This window comes from Mesoplodon densirostris, chromosome 17 (genome assembly GCF_025265405.1).
Source record: "Mesoplodon densirostris isolate mMesDen1 chromosome 17, mMesDen1 primary haplotype, whole genome shotgun sequence".
NCBI lineage: Eukaryota > Metazoa > Chordata > Mammalia > Artiodactyla > Ziphiidae > Mesoplodon > Mesoplodon densirostris.
In genome coordinates, this window is record NC_082677.1 from 13,824,366 (window position 1) to 13,844,466 (window position 20,101).

Consider the following 20,101-nt stretch of genomic DNA (forward strand, 5'->3'; position numbering starts at 1 on the left):
ATTGTCTTTGGTCACTTTTGCACTATACCTACCTATTGAGTAGTTGCTATAGAGACTGTATAGCCTGCAAAACCTAACATATTTACTATCTTTCCCTTTACAGAAAATGTTTGCTGACTCCTACCCTACATTATAACTTCCATGAGGGGAGTGGCTGTCTAGGTCTGTTATTTTTTTTAACACAGCACCTGCAGCATTTAGAACAATGCAGGCACATAACTGTCATCCAACAGTCAATTGCTGAAGGCATGAATAAGTAATTTATCCAAGATAACAGCTCACAAATGGCAAAGTTCTCTCTCGAATCCAGATCCCTGGGCTCCTGTCCCAGGAGTCTTTCTTTCAACCTATTACTCAGAAACAAGGGCAATATTGCGCTCATTCCAATACCGAAAGCACCAATCTTCTCATTTTCTGATGTTCATCCTTCTCATATCAATATTCCAAATAATATTTTGTTTGTGGAAACAAAACAACACAAGACAACCTCTGATATTTCCCAGCTCATCTTATCTTTTCTAGTCTTTTCTTTTCTCCCAACCAGGTAGTTATTTTCTTCTTAGCACCTTCATCTGAAAAAGCCTCCCAGATTGTGGGTTACTTTTGCCAACTACTTGATAATCATAACTGCCTTCTCCACAAACTCAAATTATAGTAATAACAGGCAGGGTTGTCATGCACAGTTGGTAATTATAAGAATTAATATGGGATATTAGAACTTGGGGAAAGGAGGCTGGGGACCAGAAACATTAAAACAGACACACGTGCACGCGCAGAGTCAGAGACTTTCAGCTTTAGAATACTTTCCTCTGCTTTCTCCTCATACATCCTTGGTTACGGCTTGATGTGGAAATGATACTACAGGCATAGTGGTTAAGAAGTAGACTCTGGGCTCACGCTGCCTGGATTTAAAGAAATCCTGGCTCTACCATGAACTAGCTGTGTGACACTGGGTAACTTAACCCCTTCATGTTTCATTTTTTTCTTTTTATCTGTAAAATGGGCATGATGGTGGTCTTTACTAGAGTTGTCTGTGTGACAAATATATGAAACAGTGCATGCAAAATCCTCAGAATAGGGACTTCCCTGGCGGTCCAGTGGTTAAGACTCCACACTTCTACTGCAGGGGACACGGATTCAATCCCTGGTTGGGGAGCTAAGATCCCACATGCCACCCGGCACCGCCAAAAACAAAAAATACTGAGAATAACGACTGGCATTAATACATCATAACTATTATTCCCATGAATGGAAGCTGAGCTGTACTTCTCAGGACTCAGCTGTCTTCTTTCTAAAAATGGGAATGCTGGGTTAATTTTCACAATATCGTCTTTTCCCCTTGTTTCAGCTGAGTAGAAGATTGCTTAGTGACTGGATGTGTTCAAACATTCATCATGTCCCTTCTCTCCCTTGTCTAATGCTTCTCCAGTTTGCTGCAAATTTGAAAACTCGAGGCCCGTTCCTGGTTCTGTACTGTCAACCCATAGGTTCCACTGTTTCCTCCTGGCGTCTGCTTGGTCACCATGTCACCTCCGCTTTGGGACTAACCTCTGCTGGAAAGAGCAACAGGAAAACTTCCTGTTTCCATCATTTCTTTTTTTTTTTTTTTGGTACGCGGGCCTCCCACTGTTGTGGCCTCTCCCGTTGCGGAGCACAGGCTCCGGACGCGCAGTCTCAGCGGCCATGGCTCACGCGCCCAGCCGCTCCGCGGCATGTGGGATCTTCCCGGGCCGGGGCATGAACCCGCGTCCCCTGCATCGGCAGGCGGACTCTCAACCACTGCGCCACCAGGGAAGCCCTCCATCATTTCTTGAGACTAGATCGTAGACAGTCTTTCCCCGGAACAGGAAGCTGCTTTCCCTCCGAATCAGATGCTTTCCCTCCAAAGTCATGAAAACAACGTGCTTTGGAAGTGCCGGTTTAGTTCATTTCTAAATCCATTTCCCCTTAATATTGGCCAGACACCACTTACGCCAGCACCGCCAGTCACTGAGGTGCAAGGTTCAAAACAACAGTAACAATAATTGTTCCCTGGTGGTGGCTGGAAAGCGTCTCCAGAGCACTAACAACAAACACATCCCCTTGGAAGATGACTAAACAACTGTTTTTCTTCTTCCTGCAAACTGTTCCAAATATCTCAGCCTAGAAAGCAAGAATGATTTCAACAACTAAGGAACACCTAGGACAAGCTGAGTCCCTAGCCAGGAGCCTCAGGAAACGAATGAAACATAAACCCATTGGCAATGTTTCCTCTTCCTTTGCTAATGATATTAAACCATACATGGGCCAGTTAATGGAGTTTTCTCCCCTTGGTTAAGGGGGAGTGGGAGGTAGGGATAAAGCAGATTGAGAATTGCCGGAATGCACTTCTGAGGAAGATTTTTCTGTGTGTTTCTCAACCTTCATTCTGTCAGTTCCTCAACTAGGCAAAGTCCTGAAATGAGAACAGATATTTTCATTTAAAAATTTTTAATTTTTAAAGGTTACTTTCCATTTACAGTTATTTCAAAATATTGGCACTATTCCCAGAGTAGGACAGCTATGTTTTTAAAAGCCTTAATTCTGTTCCTACTCTTGACAGGCAGGATGCCATCCCTGAAGATGGACATTTTACTTTCCCTGAACGTTCATCTTGGAGCACAAAGGGATCTTGAAACCATCCACTCGAGCGGCAGGCCTCTCTCCTTTCCGAAGCTTCTGGTTTCAGGAACACTCTTCCGCCAGATGCATCCACCACCATCTCTTAAGATGCACACATCTGTTCCAGGACTTTTTTTTTTTTTTTTTTTTTTTGCGGTATGCGGGCCTCTCACTGTTGTGGCCTCTCCCGTTGCGGAGCACAGGCTCCGGATGCGCAGGCCCAGCGGCCATGGCTCACGGGCCCAGCCGCTCCGCGGCATATGGGATCCTCCCAGACCGGGGCACGAACCCGTATCCCCTGCATCGGCAGGCGGACTCTCAACCACTGCGCCACCAGGGAGGCCCTGTTCCAGGACTTTTGATGGTCCCTTAGGAAAATGTTCCTTGTTCTTTAAATGATGAAGTTCTATGATTTCATTAACTTTTCATCAACATACACCATCCGTTCTTATTCATTCTCATTCATCCAATTCTTGAATTTATACATCTTTAAATAAAAAATTTGTCCACAGATATGTAAGGATATTTGTAGTGTAACTCCCCAAACGGAAAATCTGGGCTAGACCTCTCTCCAGCATAATGAATATGTATTTTCAACTATCAGCCGACTAAACATCTCTTCCTGAATGCTCACCCCACAATTAAATGGTCTACCCATTAGAAAGTATTCTACTGAATAGACATGTTAATTATGGAAATTTTTATGACACCTGTGAAATAATATATACAATATTATTACAATAATATATACAATTATATATATCAGGTATGTATGTGTGTGTATTTATTGAATGAAGTGAACAACAATGAATATACTACCCAACCTCAGAACTAGAACATTACCAACACCATAAGCTATTTGAGTATTCTTCCCTAAATCTCATCCCCACCTCCCCATAGCTGCAATCCATAATTGTGTTGATTATTCTCCTGCTTTTAAGGTTTTTTAAATCATATATGTATATACCTCTGAACATATATTACTTAACTTTATTTGCTTTGGACCTAGGTAAAACTACTCATGTAGTCTCCTGGGATTGGTTTTATGGCTCCATGTTATGTTTTTCCCCATTGGGGAAAGGCTCATCCCCATTGTTGCATGAAGCTATTGTTAATTTCCAGTGCTACTTAATACATGATTGTATAAATAGCCCACAATTCACATATTAGGAATACTTTAATGTTTTTATTATTACAAATACTGTTACCATGAGTATTTTTGTGTTTATCTCCTGGTGAATGTATATGCAAGAATTTCTTTAGGCCCTAAAATCAAGGTGTACATATCCAGAAATGGAATTGCTAGATTTTTTTTTTTTTGTGGTACGCGGGCCTCTCACTGTTGTGGCCTCTCCCATTGCGGAGCACAGGCTCCGGACGCACAGGCTCAGCGGCCATGGCTCACGGGCCCAGCCGCTCTGCGGCATGTGGGATCTTCCCGGACAGGGGCACGAACCCGTGTCCCCTGCATCGGCAGGCGGACTCTCAACCACTGCGCCACCAGGGAAGCCCGGAATTGCTAGATTTTATGCTCAACTTTATAAGACTGTTACTCATTCAATAACTTTTTTCTAAATGAACGGTCAACATATATAAGCAATGTATGTACAATATACAATATAAACTTTAAAATGTTTTATGAATGTAGACTAAAAAAGAACAAATGACAACTTCTAAGAAGTGGCATAAGATTAACTATGAGGTTATATTCTGTGTTCAAAGACAAAGGCATAAATAGTCTGTGTCAAGTGTTGGTTATAATATAACTTTCACATGAGATATTATTTAAAGGAATGAGCGTCAGTAGTAGATACTGACTTTCAACTAAATTCAGACAAAAATGTTCTATATATTAGCTCCAGCACAAAAAACACTTATCCAAGCATTGAATAAAACACATAAAATATGTCGAATCCATAAGGTTTATTTTAAAAAATTGTTAAAAACTAACCATACAGGAATATTAATATACTTAAAAAGTTTTTTCCCCAGGTTGAAGGAAAATACATTAGCAACATCTTCTAGACACCATCTTTATAAAAGTAAAACTTCTAGATGATGAAATGTACTACAGTAGATTCTATGGTTTATACTTTTAATCACAGGATTGGAACTCATTCTCCCTACTGCCCTGTCCCCCAAATGTGGCAGTTATTATACTTAATGACATTCAATCGTGTTATACTAGCACAGAACCTTAAATAGAGTACACACTGCATATTTACTAACAGAGCAAGTCTTTCTATCTGTTGTCACATAATTATTCTAGGTAGGCATGTGATTCTAAGTACAAATAGAAATACTACATCCCATGATTGTAAACATTCACCAAGAGCTTCCAGAGTACAATGAGTAATAGAGGTGGCCCGAGGGTCAGTCAAATGGTCCTCACTCATTTGGATACTGCTGAGATTAAGAAATAAGTTTTGAAGGCAAATTATCACAAGCCTTACTTGTATTTCTGTAAGAAAGTAGTTCTGGATATATATGTTTTTAGTTGAAAACACCTGAAAGTCATTCTAAAGACTCTATTAAGCACCATTTTCACTTACCTGAAATACACTGAGTTAAATTCAGCAGTACATGTATGATCATTAACGTCAAAAGTTAAAAATAACGGTGGGTCTCAAGTTCCCTTTTGTGGATACACATGGAGCACGGGTACTGAGTTCCAGCGATGCTAACAGGAAGCACTCTTGCATACCAAGGGCAGCAACTCCCCCAAGGCCACATGCAGCCCCTAAGTCTGAGGCACGACTATTACTTCTGTCAGTGGATGCTGTACAAGTAGATTTAAGGCTGTATTCGGCTATAAAGAGTTCAACCTCCTCTTTAGTATTCTTCTTATATAGATCATATACACGATTCAAAATTTCATAGGGTGGGAGGTGAAAAGTCCCCAAATACTTTTTAAAATACTATTCTCCATACAATTTATTGTCAGCATATTTACATAGGGGAATGTTCATACTTAAAACCATTTTTAAAAAATGCAACCACGCTTTTTAAGCTCTTTTCCCAATTTCCCCAGGATTATCCTCATCCTCATTTCCTGACTTTTGGCCAACTGCACATTTGTCAGGTTGTTCACTGCAGTCCTCAGGCGATTCTGATGTTGCTCTGGAGGAGAATATGCATTTAAATGTATTCACTGCCACCCACTCTGGGACAGGCCTGGCTGCAAAGAAAACGGTGTTCCTGGTGTTGAAGGATAGCTGGGAAACCCGTCCGGCTGAGCTGGGTAGCTTTCCAGAGCTGCAGCTGAGTGCACCTGACGCAGAGATGAACACACAGGTTAGCACAGTGCCAGATTCAACCAGGCCTGTACTTGCTTTGGCCTGTCCCACACTACAGATATTTAAACCAGGAAAGAAAGAAAAAATGTTGGGGCAAGGGAAGTCTGTTCAGTCTCCTGAAATTTGTAAGAAACGTTCAAACTTCTTCAGATGTAGAGGTGCGTAGAAATGTCTTTAAAATGTTTAATATCCTTTAAAAAAAATCAGCAGGTTTTCTAGAGAAAATTCGCCTTAATGGTCCATTACTTTAGCTTAAACTGTAGAAGCCCAGCTAAAATTTCACTGTCACATCTAAAGGTTCCATCTGTAAAATCTCCAAACTGAGATTTAAAAGTCTGTAAGCAGGAAAAACAATTCTTACAGATGAAGATATTCTACCACCTTTGTTACCCTTCTGAAGGAAAACAAGAATAATTTGCAGATTCTGGAAGAATTAATCATCAAATCTCCAGATGTTCTGCTAAGAGCCATTTTTTTGGCCAGTGCTGAAATATCACTATTTATCTGTATTGCAAGGTTATCACTACCGAAGCTATGTTACACGTTACCGTTCTATTTCCACCAGGCATTGCCTACTTACCTGCTGTAACAATGCTGACTGTGCGGCTGCATTATGCTGTAATTCCTGCAAGGATGATTGTGAAGGATTCTGGGAAAACCCGGGGATACCGGGGAGGGACAAGAGGCCTGGAAAAACAGAACTGCCTGCAGCTTGAAGTCCAGATGATAAGCTAAAACGATAGAAGAACAGGTCAAAACGCAAATAAGGGGACTTACTTGGTGGCCCAATGGTTAAGAATCCACCTGCCAATGCAGGGGACACGGGTTCGAGCCCTGGTCCAGGACGACCCCACACGCCTCACAGCAACGAAGCCCGTGAGCAACAGCTGCTGGGCCTGCACTCTAGAGCCCGCGAGCCACAACTACTGAAGCCCGCACGCCTAGAGCCCGTGCTCAACGAGAAGCCCCCGCAATGAGAAGCCCGCCCACGGCAAGGAAGAGTAGCCTCCGCTCGCCAGAATTAGAGAAAGCCCGCGTGCAGCAACAAAGACCCAATACAGTCAAATAAATAAATAAATAAATTTAAGAAAAAATGCAGATAAGACATAAAAGCTAGTGCTTCTATATTTGTCAAATACTATCTTAAGATGTTAAAAAAAAAATCTGTTCCCTGTTGGAACCATAAAAGTCAGCCACTCACTGATATAACACTTTCCATTATAAAGTGTATTATTCTGAATCCAGTGAGTTTATGTTTGCTGTTTTAAAATCAAGATAAATTACCAAATACAGATCCTAAAATTATCTAAGCAGGCATTGTTATTTTATATATTTCTCTTAACATAAAACATTTTTCGAGCACCTAAGTGCCGACCCAGAAAAACAGAATTTCGCGCCACCCAACAACTGGATGCCGATTTTCATCTGAACGACTTCAAAACAAGAGCATGAACGAGTTAGGTGAAGGATGCTTTCCCCTCCAGACCATCCACCTACCCGGCTTGCGCAACCAGAGCGGAGTTGAAACTGGAACTAAAGGCGGAGGCGAACCCGGGGAGGACGGGAGCGGGCGACGGGGCGGTGGCGGCGCCGGTGGCGGGCGGCTGCAGCCCCGGGAACGAGGGCAGCGCGGGGGGCGCGCCGGAGACGGAGAAGCCGGGGTAGGAGGGAGCCGAGGCCGGCAGAGGTCCCTGCGCCACGGAGAAGAGCGAGGGCACAGCGGCGGGCAGGCTGAGCGGGAAGGCCGCCGCCGAAGCGGGCGCCGAGGGGCCGGGGGCGCAGGTAGGGGCGGACGAGGCGGGGGCGCCGAGGGGCGGGTGGGCAGCCTGGGCGAAGCCGCTGCTCAGCGAAGTGAAAGGAGGCAGGGCGCTGAAGACAGGGGCGATGGGCGCGGAGGAGCCGTGCGCAGGCAGCGGGAGGGAGGGCAGGGGGCTCGAGCCGCTCGGGGGCGCACTCAGGCCCGGGAGGCCCGGAAGCGCGGGGGCGAGGCAGGACGGTAAACTGACGGGCACCGAGGCCGCCGTGTACGCCCGCCCCAGCGCCCCAGGCAGGCCCAGCGCGCCCGGAGCGGGGGCGGGGGTTGGCGGGGGCGCCGGGCCCCTGAAGGCGGAAGGAGTGGGGCTCGCGGGCTCGGTCTTGATCACCACGGGCAGGCTGGTGGCGGCGGGCGTCGACGAACCGGGCGCGTCTGCGTGACTCGCGAGCGGGCCGTGCAGCAGGGCGGCCGAGGAGCCGCAGCCGGCGGGCCCCGGGGCGGCGGCGGCGGCGGCGGGTGCAGGCAGAGCCGGGGGCGTGGAAGCCGCGTTGGCGGCCGGCGAGGGCAGGCCCGGGAACAGGGCCAGTCCGGGCGTGGAGGCCCGCTGCGGGCCGTAGCACTTGTTAGGGGCGGGCGCCGCAGGGTCGGAGCTCTGGTTAGTGAGGGAGGCGAGGGAAGCCAGCCCACTAGTAACGGCGCAGGGTAACGTGGAAGAGTTGATCAGGTTGGTATCGTTTGATGTCAGAAAGCCTTTTAGAGCAGACAGAAGGGGATTATTTACACCCAGTGGACAGGCAACAGTGGGAGCAGGACCGCAGGCGATTACAGAAGGAGTCGGGTTGGACACACCTTGGGAGGTCGGTGTTAAGGTCAAGGGGAGACCGGCAAACACCGACGCCAGGGAGGAGGAATCGAGGTTGTTGGCAGAAGCGGCAGTAGAGGCGGCGGCAAAGGGGAGGCTGGTGAAAGGGGCCGAAGTAGAAGCAAACGTTTCGCTGGAAGCAGGGGTGGCCCGAGGTGTAGATGCGGCCTGAGGGGCTGGCGCAGGGGTGGCAGAAGGACCTGGCAGTGGAACGTGGCCAGAAAAAACGGAAGGAACGGGAGCAGATGTGGTGCTGTGAACAGAAGTCACCGGTGCAGCCAGCAAGGAAAGGGTTCTGATAACTGTTGGACTGGGCGTCGTTGGCTGAGGTGCATGAACAGCTGAGACCTGCCCCGGGAGCACAGGGAGGACAGCGTTGAGCAGGTTCATCCCAGAGAGGGCGGCAGTGGCCGGTGCCGGCGGATGAGTTCCCGCCTTGACCGGGGAAGCAGCAGGAACAGGAGTTGCCGCAGGTGTCGAAGGGTTAGACCCACGAGGAGAAAAGAGCTGACTCGCGGGGGCAGAAAACGCTGCGGCGGGAGAAAGAGAGGCAAGAATTTACCATCACGCTGAAATGGCAACTTTCAACTCAAAAGAAACGAATGAAAATTTTTGTAATATTTAACAAATGTCAGAGAAGATCAATGACAGGTATACTAGGCTATTGGAATGCCTACACTGCTGGATTCCATCACCCTGATTTTCACCAGGAAGCCTCAGTTAGATCCAGCTGAGTTCTAGACTCTGCTCAGAATAGCCTTCCAATTCACAGTGAGGAAGCCTTGACAAGTGAGCAAATAAACTTTCCTTTCATAGTTTCCCATTTTTCTTTAAAAAAATTCAAAGAATTTAATTGTGATTAGTGTTGGTGTACTTTTAATTCTCTCAAACCACTTGTCTAGAGTAATAATACAAGTCATTTCCCCTCTTAAGAGCTTTCAGGACATCATTTCATCATTTTTAGAGCCATACAAGGCCATCTAGGATTCAGGCCATCTCTCCAGTATGCTTGGTTGCCACTCTGTGAGCTGAATTTAATATTCCAGATTATCGATCTATCCAGTTTTTCCCCCAAGCATTCTCTCATATTGACTCCTCTACATATCTTAACCTCTAACTTTACTTGGCTGGTCCTAGGAGCTCCTTTAGCAGCAAAGGCCTTGTCTAATTCATCTTTAGAGTGTTCACGCCTAGCCCAGTGCATGGCATCTGTGCATTTAATAAGTGTTTGCTGCACTAGATATATCATGATTACCTCAACTACAGTCCTCAAACCCACCCAAAGACTTATTCTCAAGACTTCTAGAGTTTGCTACAATACTTTCATTCTGATAAACTCTACAAATCATACAAGCATTTTGGGATGATCTGGGTTTGCTCCCTGAATCAGTTTAATGAAAGCGTTGGCCTCTGATGATCTTGTTGGTATCAAATGGAATGCTATACTGCTATACTCACATCGGAGTCTGTTCAGCTGTAAACAGAGAATATTCCTTTTGCAGGGATAATCAACTTAAAGACATTTTCATGGACTAAGACTTAAATTTTTAAATCTATGCAAAATAAAGACCCTGGACATAAGGAAGCTCACATGGTCAATGAAGTGGTGCACTGTGTTAATCGTGGGTGGAAAAGGGACCATAGGAAAAGAACAGAGGAAACCTGCATCTACATAATTCATTTGTACTAAGTCAAACTCAAAAGATCTGTAGTTCATACCACAGTCATGTCATAAGCAGTTAATTTAGTATCAAGAAAGATAGCTATCAATTTAAATTTAGAGTATATATGAAAATGGACTTGTATCTTTGTTTGTATTCAATTTGTTTTACAAGAATTAGAAGCACAAGGAATATATGCCCAGTTTTGTGTGTGTAAATAATGTAACAAAAAATTATTTAGGTTAACACTGGTTGGGAAACATTTGGTTGGGAAACATTTGAGAACTCACTGTCTTATTTAACTTCATGCTGAGGACCATGTAGTTAATGACAGATGGCAAGGTAAAACCAAGCTGTCCCACAGTGTTCTTTATAGCGGCCTCTGTTGGAGATCATTTCATATAATAACACAAAAGCAATGTACTATTAATCACAGTGCCTGCAGTTACAATGGAACACAACAAAAATGAGTTCCTGAAAACCATACCAGGAGAAGTATCACTTTCCTGTCATCTAATTTGGTTGTTAGCCATAAAACACTATGTGTTAGGTCCTGTGCTAAGTACTTTACACCTGTCATTTCATTTGTCCTCACATAACCACCCCCCCGAGATAGGCACTAATGCCCCCATTTTATAGATGGGCAATCTCAGCCTTGATGTGATTAAGCAACCTGTTAAAAGATCACGCAGCTATTAAGTGGTGTTCAAAGGATATAAAGTTTCAGTTATGCAAAATGAATAAGTTCTAGAGATCAGCTGTACAACACTGTGCCTACAGTTAACAATACTGTATTATGTACATAACAATTTGTTAAGAGGGTAGATCCATTAAGTGAGACCTTATCACAGTAATAATGATGATGATGATGATGATAAAAAGGTCATGCAGTGGTAGAACCAAGATTTGAACCCAGGTCTATGAGACCCTCGCACTTAAGCATTATACTAGTTTGTATTTATTTTTGTTTCTTAATATGGTTCAAGAAGGAAAAAAAAAATCTTAATCATGCTAACGTAACATAGCAAAGGAAAACAAGTGTGCTATTCCTAACAAAGGAATGACAAAGGAATAACTTACGACACTTAATCTACTGCTTCTCCTCAGAAACAAATCTTTTTACGCGGGCCTCTCACTGTTGTGGCCTCTCCTGCTGCGGAGCACAGGCTCCAGACGCTCAGGCCCAGCGGCCATGGCTCACGGGCCCAGCCGCTCCGCGGCATATGGGATCCTCCTGGACCGGGGCACGAACCTGTGTCCCCTGCATCGGCAGGCGGACTCTCAACCACTGCGCCACCAGGGAAGCCCAGAAACAAATCTTTTAATGAAGCTGAGCATAAAGGCTGAAGTTTCCTTAATCTCTTTTTCATAGAAGCCACATAAGCTGCTCAAGGTTACAAAGCTGGGTGGTGCCAGAGCCAGGATCAAAAACTATATGTCCTGACATCTCGGTGTCCTTGCCATCCTGCTATGCTACCTCCTTAGAATCTACCAGCTAAAAAGCACTGTTTCGGCACATTCTTAGGGAATGGAATTCTCCCACCGAGACTCCTACCCATGCACCGTAACGATTAGATTCATGTGCTACTTTGCTACACAAGACCTGGTCCAGGTTTTGCCTCACACCAGAAAGCATCTCTTTCCTGACCACGCGAAGCTTCAACTGGGGGAGAAGAAACTGTTACAGTGCTGATGCCACCTGCAGGCACCATGGGCCACGTCTCACCGTCCTCTTCCAATTCCACTGTCTGCTCTGGTGCCCTGTCTTCTTTTCTTAAATTAAATCTTTTCTTCTTCTATTAAATTACACTACCCCAGGGCTTCCCTGGTGGCGCAGTGGTTGAGAGTCCACCTGCCGATGCAGGGGACACGGGTTCGTGCCCCGGTCCGGGAGGATCCCACATGCTGCGGAGCGGCTGGGCCCGTGAGCCATGGCCGCTGGGCCTGCCCATCCGGAGCCTGTGCTCCGCAACGGGAGAGGCCACAACAGTGAGAGGCCCGCGTACCGCAAAAAAAAAAAAACCACAAAAAAAACAAAATAAATTACACTACCCCAAATACTTATTGAAATAATCAAGTCTAAAAGGTATATCTGACATAGCATTTGTCAAAAAGGGTTTTTATCAAAAAGAAATTGTTTATATATTTTAAAAAATGAGGCTTCAAATATCACATAATATAAAGTTAATGCAGATATAATGCCACCTAGCACTTTGATTGCTTGAGAGTTTTACAAACAGGATACAAAGGCATATGGTTATTTTTAAATCCAGTTAGTATGTGCATTTCATGTTGTATGTATAAAATGTACCGCTATTAAGCCACTTTCAGCAACTATCGATTAGTTAAGTTTTTTAACCAGGAACTTTCCCTAAAGCATAAAGATTACAAATACACTCAACTCAAACTGATCTCAGTGATAACAGAGCAGGCAGCCAGGACAGACATCAGTTATCTCTGGATCAAATTTGGTACTTACCTGGATTCTGTGTAGGTTTTGACTGATTGGAAAGGTCTTCATTCTCTATGTGAAAATAAATAAATAAATAAAAGTTGATTTCAAGCTTTAAACAAATTATTCACCATCAAAATAATCAGAGACTGGGGTCAAAAAAAGAAAAATCCAGGATATGTATGTATACTGTGTTAGGAAAACAACATATGCCTATAGAAAAAGAAAGGAAATAAACAAAAATCATAGTACTAACTATATGAAGATTGCTAGGATGATGAGCAACTGATTCCCACCATTTCTCCTTAACTTAGCAGGCTTGAAGCAAACACTGTTATTTTATAGGTATATTTAAGAAAGCTTTTGGGAGATGATGGCCTGAGTGTGCCATCTAGGAGAAAGTGCAGCAAGAGGGCAGTGAGGAACCACTATCACTGGCTAGGCTGACAGCCACTGCTGGGCACCAGTGCCTACAACAGGGAGGCCTGCAAGTGGAAGGTGGATGCTGAGGGCAGAATCTACTGCCGTCTGAGGAGCCCATCTCACGAGCCATGTGGACCACAAAGCAAACTGAAAGAAAGTGGCTCTGCCTATTTGCTGTACTCAGTTCTGGAAAAGACCCTATGCTAGGAGGTGTCAGGGAGAACTACCCTAGCTGAGGCTGACTTGAATCCTGTGAGACCGACAACCTAAGGCACACTCTTCCCCACCCCCATGGGAAAGGATCTGTCTAACCGAACAGGTCAAAGATACCAATGGAAAAAAATGACCTCGCATGGCTTGACAATAACTGCCCAAGAAACCAACAGTGTGACAGGCATAAGGTGCAAAGGGAACCCCCAAGCCCTGACATGGTGAGCAAAAATGATCACAGCTTGTTTAAGGGACTTAGTATAAATAAATGACTGAACAGATGGTATCTATCAATGGAGAGTCCATGAAAGAAAGAAAAAGAACTTTAAAATCCTGTAATGCAGATTAAGAACATATATACACAAACTATTGCAAGAAAATACTGCAAGCAGAGGAGATGAAGACTTTAGGTATAAAAATCTAACTCCAAATTAATAAATGCAAAGAATGATGAAGATTAGAAATAACATTGCTGAAAGCTAAATTACTTAGTTGAAAATAAACAAAAATTCCATTTAAAATGGCAAAAATACAAAAAAAAAGGGTATCATAAATGAATAGCTGAGAGACTTAAAATAAATACAGTGCAAAAGAAGAGTATTAGGAGAAAAAAAACATGAAAAAGCATTAATTAAAGAAATATAAGAACAAAATTTTCCTAAGCTTTAAAGACTTGAGTTTTCATATCCACAGGGCTTAAGGAGCTCCAGGAAAGATCAACGATAAGATCCGCACCTAGACATCCTGGCGAAATATCTGAACTCCAAGATTAAAGACATTTATGAACTCTGAAGATAAGGAATATTTTCTTTGTAAAGCTTATATAGAGAGACTACGGTTCTAATAAAAGAAAATGGGAATTGGTTTTCTCATCTACAGCCCTACACATGCACCCTTTTTGAAAAAGCTACTTGGAGAAATTTTCTACTAGATGAAAATTAGAATGAGTATATGAGGACAGGGCATCATAGAAGAAACAGTTAAGAAGCCATGAGTTCAGAGGCACAGAAAGAAAAATGTATAGTAGTCCATCAAAATACACAAATTGATGAAAAAGGAGAGGGAGTAAGGAAGTCAATGGTGGAATGTAGGACAGCTGTTTTTAATTTCTGTACACTGAGAACCATTAAGAATATGAAGGCAGTCACTAGTGATATTAAAGACAGAAATTCTAAGCTTGGGTAGGGGCAAGGAAACAAAAGTTGTTAAAAAATTAAAAAGCAATTTAATCCAAGTAAAGAAAAAAAGAAAAAAAAACTAGGATAAAAGAATAATAATGAGTACAAAAATAAAATGGAAGGACTAAGAACAAATATGTAATTTTTATGATTATCAGAAATTCCTATTAAGTCTCTTCCCCACTGGTTTAAAAACTCAGATTCCAACTATATATAATTTACAAAACAACTAAACAAACAAAATCAAATAAACAAAACCCTAAAAAATAGAAATTTGAAAATATACAGGCAAAACACTTTTGAAAAATGAAAACGAAAAGGAGTGAGGACCCAATAAAGGTCAATACCCAATAAGGCCAGAGGGAAAAAAGTTACAGTAAAGTGTAAGTCAGCTGACATTTTATATCCAGAAAATTCAAGAGACTTTCAAGAAAAAAAAAACTACAACAGGGAATCAGTAGTAAGTACCTAGAAATGAAATATCCATTTATAATTGTAACAAAAAACAAAACAAACAAACAAAAACAAACCCTCTAAAATCCCGAGACATAATCCTAAGGCAAAGAACCTGTATGAAGAAAACAAAATCTTCTTGAAAGAAGCAGAAATTAACACAACATTGTAAATCAACTATAACTCAATTAAAAAGCAAAAACAAAAAAAACTTCTTACAAGGCCTGGGGGAAAAACACTACCATTTGACAGGATTTAAAGACATACATATGATTGAATGGTAAAACTTAATATCGTAAAAATGTCAAGTATCCCCAGATTACTATGTAACTATAAATACATAAATTCAACTCTTTTTAACTGTATAAAATGACCTTAAAGTTCAGATGGAAGAATCACTTTCCAAAAATGGATAAGAAAAGTATGAAAATATAGTGAGAGAAAGCTAGCCTTATCAGATGTCAGAATATACTATAAATCTGCTAATCAAATCAATATGGTACCATCACAACATAAAGTCACTAGATTGGAACAGAATAAAGAACCCAGAATAGGGCTTCCCTGGTGGCGCAGCAGTTGAGAGTCCGCCTGCCGATGCAGGGGACACGGGTTCATGCCCCGGTCCGGCAAGATCCCACATGCCGCGGAGCGGCTGGGCCCGTGAGCAGTGGCCGCTGAGCCAAAGAACCCAGAATAGAGCCAAAGAACCCACAATAGATCCATGTGTGTAAATGAAAACTTAAGATAAATGTATTATTTCAAATCACCAGGGAAAACAGATTAGTTAATAAAGACTGCTGGCATGAATGGACTGACTACCATCTGCAAAAAAAATTAAGATGAACCTCTATTTCACCCCTATGTGAAAATAAATTCCAGAGGGAGTAGGAATCTTACAAGGCCTAAATTACCTGGACTACCTAGGGTTAAGAATTTCTAAACTAAGGTAACTTGGTTCCAGCTTTTCTTTCACAGCCTCTATCTGTCTATGCAAAAATGTAAAACTCTAAGGGCAAGAGGTACCAAAAACAAGGGCAAGAGATAAAATGACAAATACTGGAAAAAATGTTTTGCAACTTTAGTCAGAGTACTCAGCTGCAAACAACGGAGCCACTCTGGCTAGAAAAAAAGAATTTATTAAACTAGGAAGTAACTCTGAGTCTCTGGGAAGGGCAGAATTCAATTAAGACAGAACTTACTTTAAGTTCTATCCCTACGCTACACATATACAGAAATAAATGGCAAGTGAATGAAAAGCTCTACATTTAAAAAGAATCACTACAATAGTAATTAGGGAATGTAGCTGTCACAATGTTGAAATGGGAGAGGGTTTCCTAAACAAGACATAAAATTCAGGAGAGTCAAATAAACAATAGCTGATCGAAAGAAAAATGAAACTTTTGTAAAAGACAGACAAAAGGAGAAAGCAGCTAAATCAGCCTTATCAGATTGGCAAGAGTAAAAAAGAAAAAAAAAAAGCCCCAAACTGATAATATCCCATTTTGAATGGGTGTGAAGAAACCCTATGCTCACATACCCTCACTGGCAGGTATAAACAGGTGCAGTCTTTTTGGAAAACAATTTGACAAGATAGAGAAAAATATTTACACTTCAAATCCCGTATTCTCAATGGGCCCAAAGGAAAAGGCTGAACTGGAATATGCTGGGGAGGTTCAGCCCTTCTGAGCACCTTCTTACAAGCCTTTCCTCCCCACGGCAGACAGAATGTGTTCAAATGGCGACACGCATTAAGTCGGTGATGCTTTTCCACAGCCTGTCAGTTTCCTGCTCATGAAGAATGGTTCTTGTTTCTACAACCTGCTTGTGTTCACACATGTGGGCCGAGGCTGCTCTAGTGGAACCTGTATGTCGCACTCGGATCCAACATCACGCTCCGGGGCCGTGCTCCCTGTTAGGACCCCACCACATCCCACAACCGCCCCCTCCAAGTGTACCACGTACAAGTTATTCACTTTTAATACCCCATAACATGATTTTACCTGCTGCTACTGGATTAGGAGTATATGGAGGTGGTGGGGGCACACCTGGAGCTATGACATTGGCTAATGGTACCAGACCTGCATTGTTATAAGCACCTAAAATACAAAGATAACAGAAAAAAATATATAAAATTTAGCATCATTCTGAGCTCAAACTGTATTGACGCAGCTATCTAATTTATTTCTAAAACTGTTGTATAGTACAGTTGCATTTTATTTACACAGAGGTTTGGGTCTACGGTTGAGTGAAAAGTGAGATCAAATGAGACAACCAGAGACTTCTATTTCCCACTGCAGGCTCACTCCAGACATAACTCACTGAAGGGCATGGTGAGCAGAGCCGGCCAGATTTAAATTATCTGCCTTTTCTGTCAAGCACACACACTCGGCCTTTTTAAGTTAAATGCATTAATGATGCCTTTGAATACCAACTATCAAAAAGGGATTCAAGATGATTTACCCATAAGCAGAAACCCATAAAAATAATTAATGATGAGAAGTAATATACAATTAATTTATCAAAAGGAAAATATCCTAAATAAACTCTGTCTTCTCCATTGTTGTAGACCAAGACACACGGCAAAATAAAGCTCATGACAGCATATTTCATAAGTGCTCCAGATTTCCAAAGTACATATATCAACATTTACTTTCAACTTAATAAATAAAGAGCAAAAAGAAAAAAATGTAAAATCTGAAAGAGCGCCTTACTTGGTGCAATAGTTGCATGTGGCCGGCATGGAGGTATCGGATAAGGAACGGGTTTATGTGGATTGTATGTTGAAGGAGGCTAAATGAGGGGGAAAGTACAGCAGTTAGGAGAAAATCAAGTAAGCCGTCTCCTGGCAAAACAAACTACAACTTGTCTTTCAAAACATTTAGGCCTAAGAGGCCAAAAATGCCCCAGCGTATCAAATGCCACTGCACTAATACATGGTACAAATGAGGAAAATGGCTTTAATAAATGCGGTTCCTATTAAATTCCAAAGATAGATCCTGCCAAAGACTGCTGTGGAGGTGTTTATTTTTTAATTTCAGTTGTAAAACATCTCCAGCGAAGGGCCAAACCTTATCCTCAACAGCAGATTCTTCTCTGACCCAGCCTAAATTAATCCAAGAATTCCTATCTCCTCCTATGGAACAGCTACTCAAGAACTTCCAACATCCTCCTGAGAATTCATCTTATCATTCTTACCCTCTTTTCTCCTTTTGGAAGAAAAAAGCACTATTTCCTTTAGCATCTGGCGTTCTGACAACTCTAGTAGAACGTAGACTGGAATTATGAATTCAGTAACTTAGTCTTTTTGCCTTTTGAAATCCACAAATCTTTCATTTTAGAGTTGATAGAACTTATGTAAGTAACAAGGAACATTCAAAGGGTTGATCTCCAGAGAACCGGAGGTATCCAAAGATAGGCCACATGCTGTACTTTTAACTACAGAGAGAGAGAGAGAGAGAAAGACAGAGACAGAGAGAGAGGACGCTAGAGCACGCACACCCACTCGAGGGGGCTGGCACTCTCGCTCCTGCAGCAGAGGGGATCCACTGGTGGTTAGGGACCCAGACTCTCTCTAGTGCTCGTAACGGCAGCCCTGGGTGATGTACTAGTCCTGCCCGAGGACTATGATCTGTGACTAGCTTGCTATAAACAACTGCCACTGGAGTGCTTGTCAGGTGGGCAGGCAGGACTGCAGAGTGGCTGTGTGGAGGCCTCCAGTATGTCAACTCCAACAATCCTTCAACCCACGGGCCTGTCTTCTCCTGTTCAGTTCATATTCCAATCAATCATTCTAATCACTCCCTTGAAAATACTCTCCACCTCCTAGCTCCATTCTTACTTCACTAACACTAATGCTAATTCAGCCACCAAACCACAACCTTCGTTCAAGTGAACTCTCCACACTCCACATCTCCAAGTAAACAGCTGAATGTGGCTGCAGAAAAAAGTAAAAACAGCTCATCTGGTCTACCTTTAAAATAAGACATTAAACCTCAATAGGGCCCTTAACACTGTTAACTAAGCATACTATATTTCCCTAGGCCATTCACTTTCCTACAGTTTCTAGTATACTTTAAGCTTCACAATACAAAAATGAAACTTATGCCTTGAATAGACAGAAAACTAAATGTAAGAGTTAAGACTTGTTCCATCATTTATTTTCTAAACATACTGGTTTGGATGGTCCGAGAATCCGTGCAGCTATTCCTTTGCCTTCGTTGGTACACTCTTCACCATCTTTCTTCAAAGGGGTTCCCTATTAAAAAAAAGAAAAAGGAAAGATAATTGACACTTAAAAAAAACCCAAACAGGGCTTCCCTGGTGGCACAGTGGTTGAGAGTTCGCCTGCCGATGCAGGGGACACGGGTTCGTGCCCTGGTCCAGGAAGATCCCACATACTGCGGAGCGGCTGGGCCCATGAGCCATGGCCGCTGAACCTGCGCGTCCGGAGCCTGTGCTCCGCAACGGGAGAGGCCACAACAGTGAGAGGTCTGCATACCGCAAAAAAAAAAAACAAACAAACAAAAGCAAAAACAGAACAAAACAAGACATCCACTGTATTACACAGAAAAGGATGTAACTTGGTAGGAGATTAAGGACTTGGACAGCAAACCCAATCCTGCCCTGGCTGCCTGATGCTGACAAAGTACTCGACCCTCCTCTGCCACAGAACCCTCATAACATGTACAGAGGTAGAAGGAAACACACAATACACATGGAGATGACAGAAGAGGATAAAGTATGTTCTAATTTTTGGGGGTTTCCCTGGTGGCGCAGTGGTTAAGAATCTGCCTGCCAATGCAGGGGACACGGGTTCGAGCCCTGGTCCGGGAAGATCCCACATGCTGCGGAGCAACTAAGCCCATGAGCCACAACTACTGAGCCTGCACTCTAGAGCCCGCGAGCCACAACTACTGAGCTCGCATGCCACAACTACTGAAGCCTGCGCGCCTAGAGCCCGTGCTCCACAGCAAAGAGAAGCCACCACAATGAGACCCCTGTGCACCGCAACGAAGTGTAGCCCCCGCTCGCCGCAACTAGAGAAAGCCCACGTGCAGCAATGAAGACCCAACACAGCCAAAAATAAATAAATAAAAATAAATAATTTTATTTTAAAAAAAAAGTACGTTCTAATTTTTTCTCTGCGCAACAAGGCCAGAGACAGACCTCC

General features: G+C 43.0%; 1 protein-coding gene across 1 annotated transcript in view; it reads right to left on the reverse strand.

Moving 5' to 3' along the window:
- Positions 1-4,548: 4,548 nt before the first annotated feature.
- PROSER1 (proline and serine rich 1) overlaps positions 4,549-20,101 on the reverse strand; it is a 29,147-nt gene continuing 13,594 nt past the window's right edge. Inside the window, exons 7-13 of the mRNA XM_060080154.1 lie at positions 19,103-19,186; positions 17,643-17,721; positions 16,932-17,027; positions 12,695-12,739; positions 7,434-9,084; positions 6,517-6,667; positions 4,549-5,911 (exon numbers count right to left, since the gene is read on the reverse strand). Of these exons, the coding sequence (XP_059936137.1) occupies positions 5,789-5,911; positions 6,517-6,667; positions 7,434-9,084; positions 12,695-12,739; positions 16,932-17,027; positions 17,643-17,721; positions 19,103-19,186 (2,229 nt within the window). The 3' untranslated portion in view covers positions 4,549-5,788. The remainder of the gene's footprint in view (positions 5,912-6,516; positions 6,668-7,433; positions 9,085-12,694; positions 12,740-16,931; positions 17,028-17,642; positions 17,722-19,102; positions 19,187-20,101) is intronic.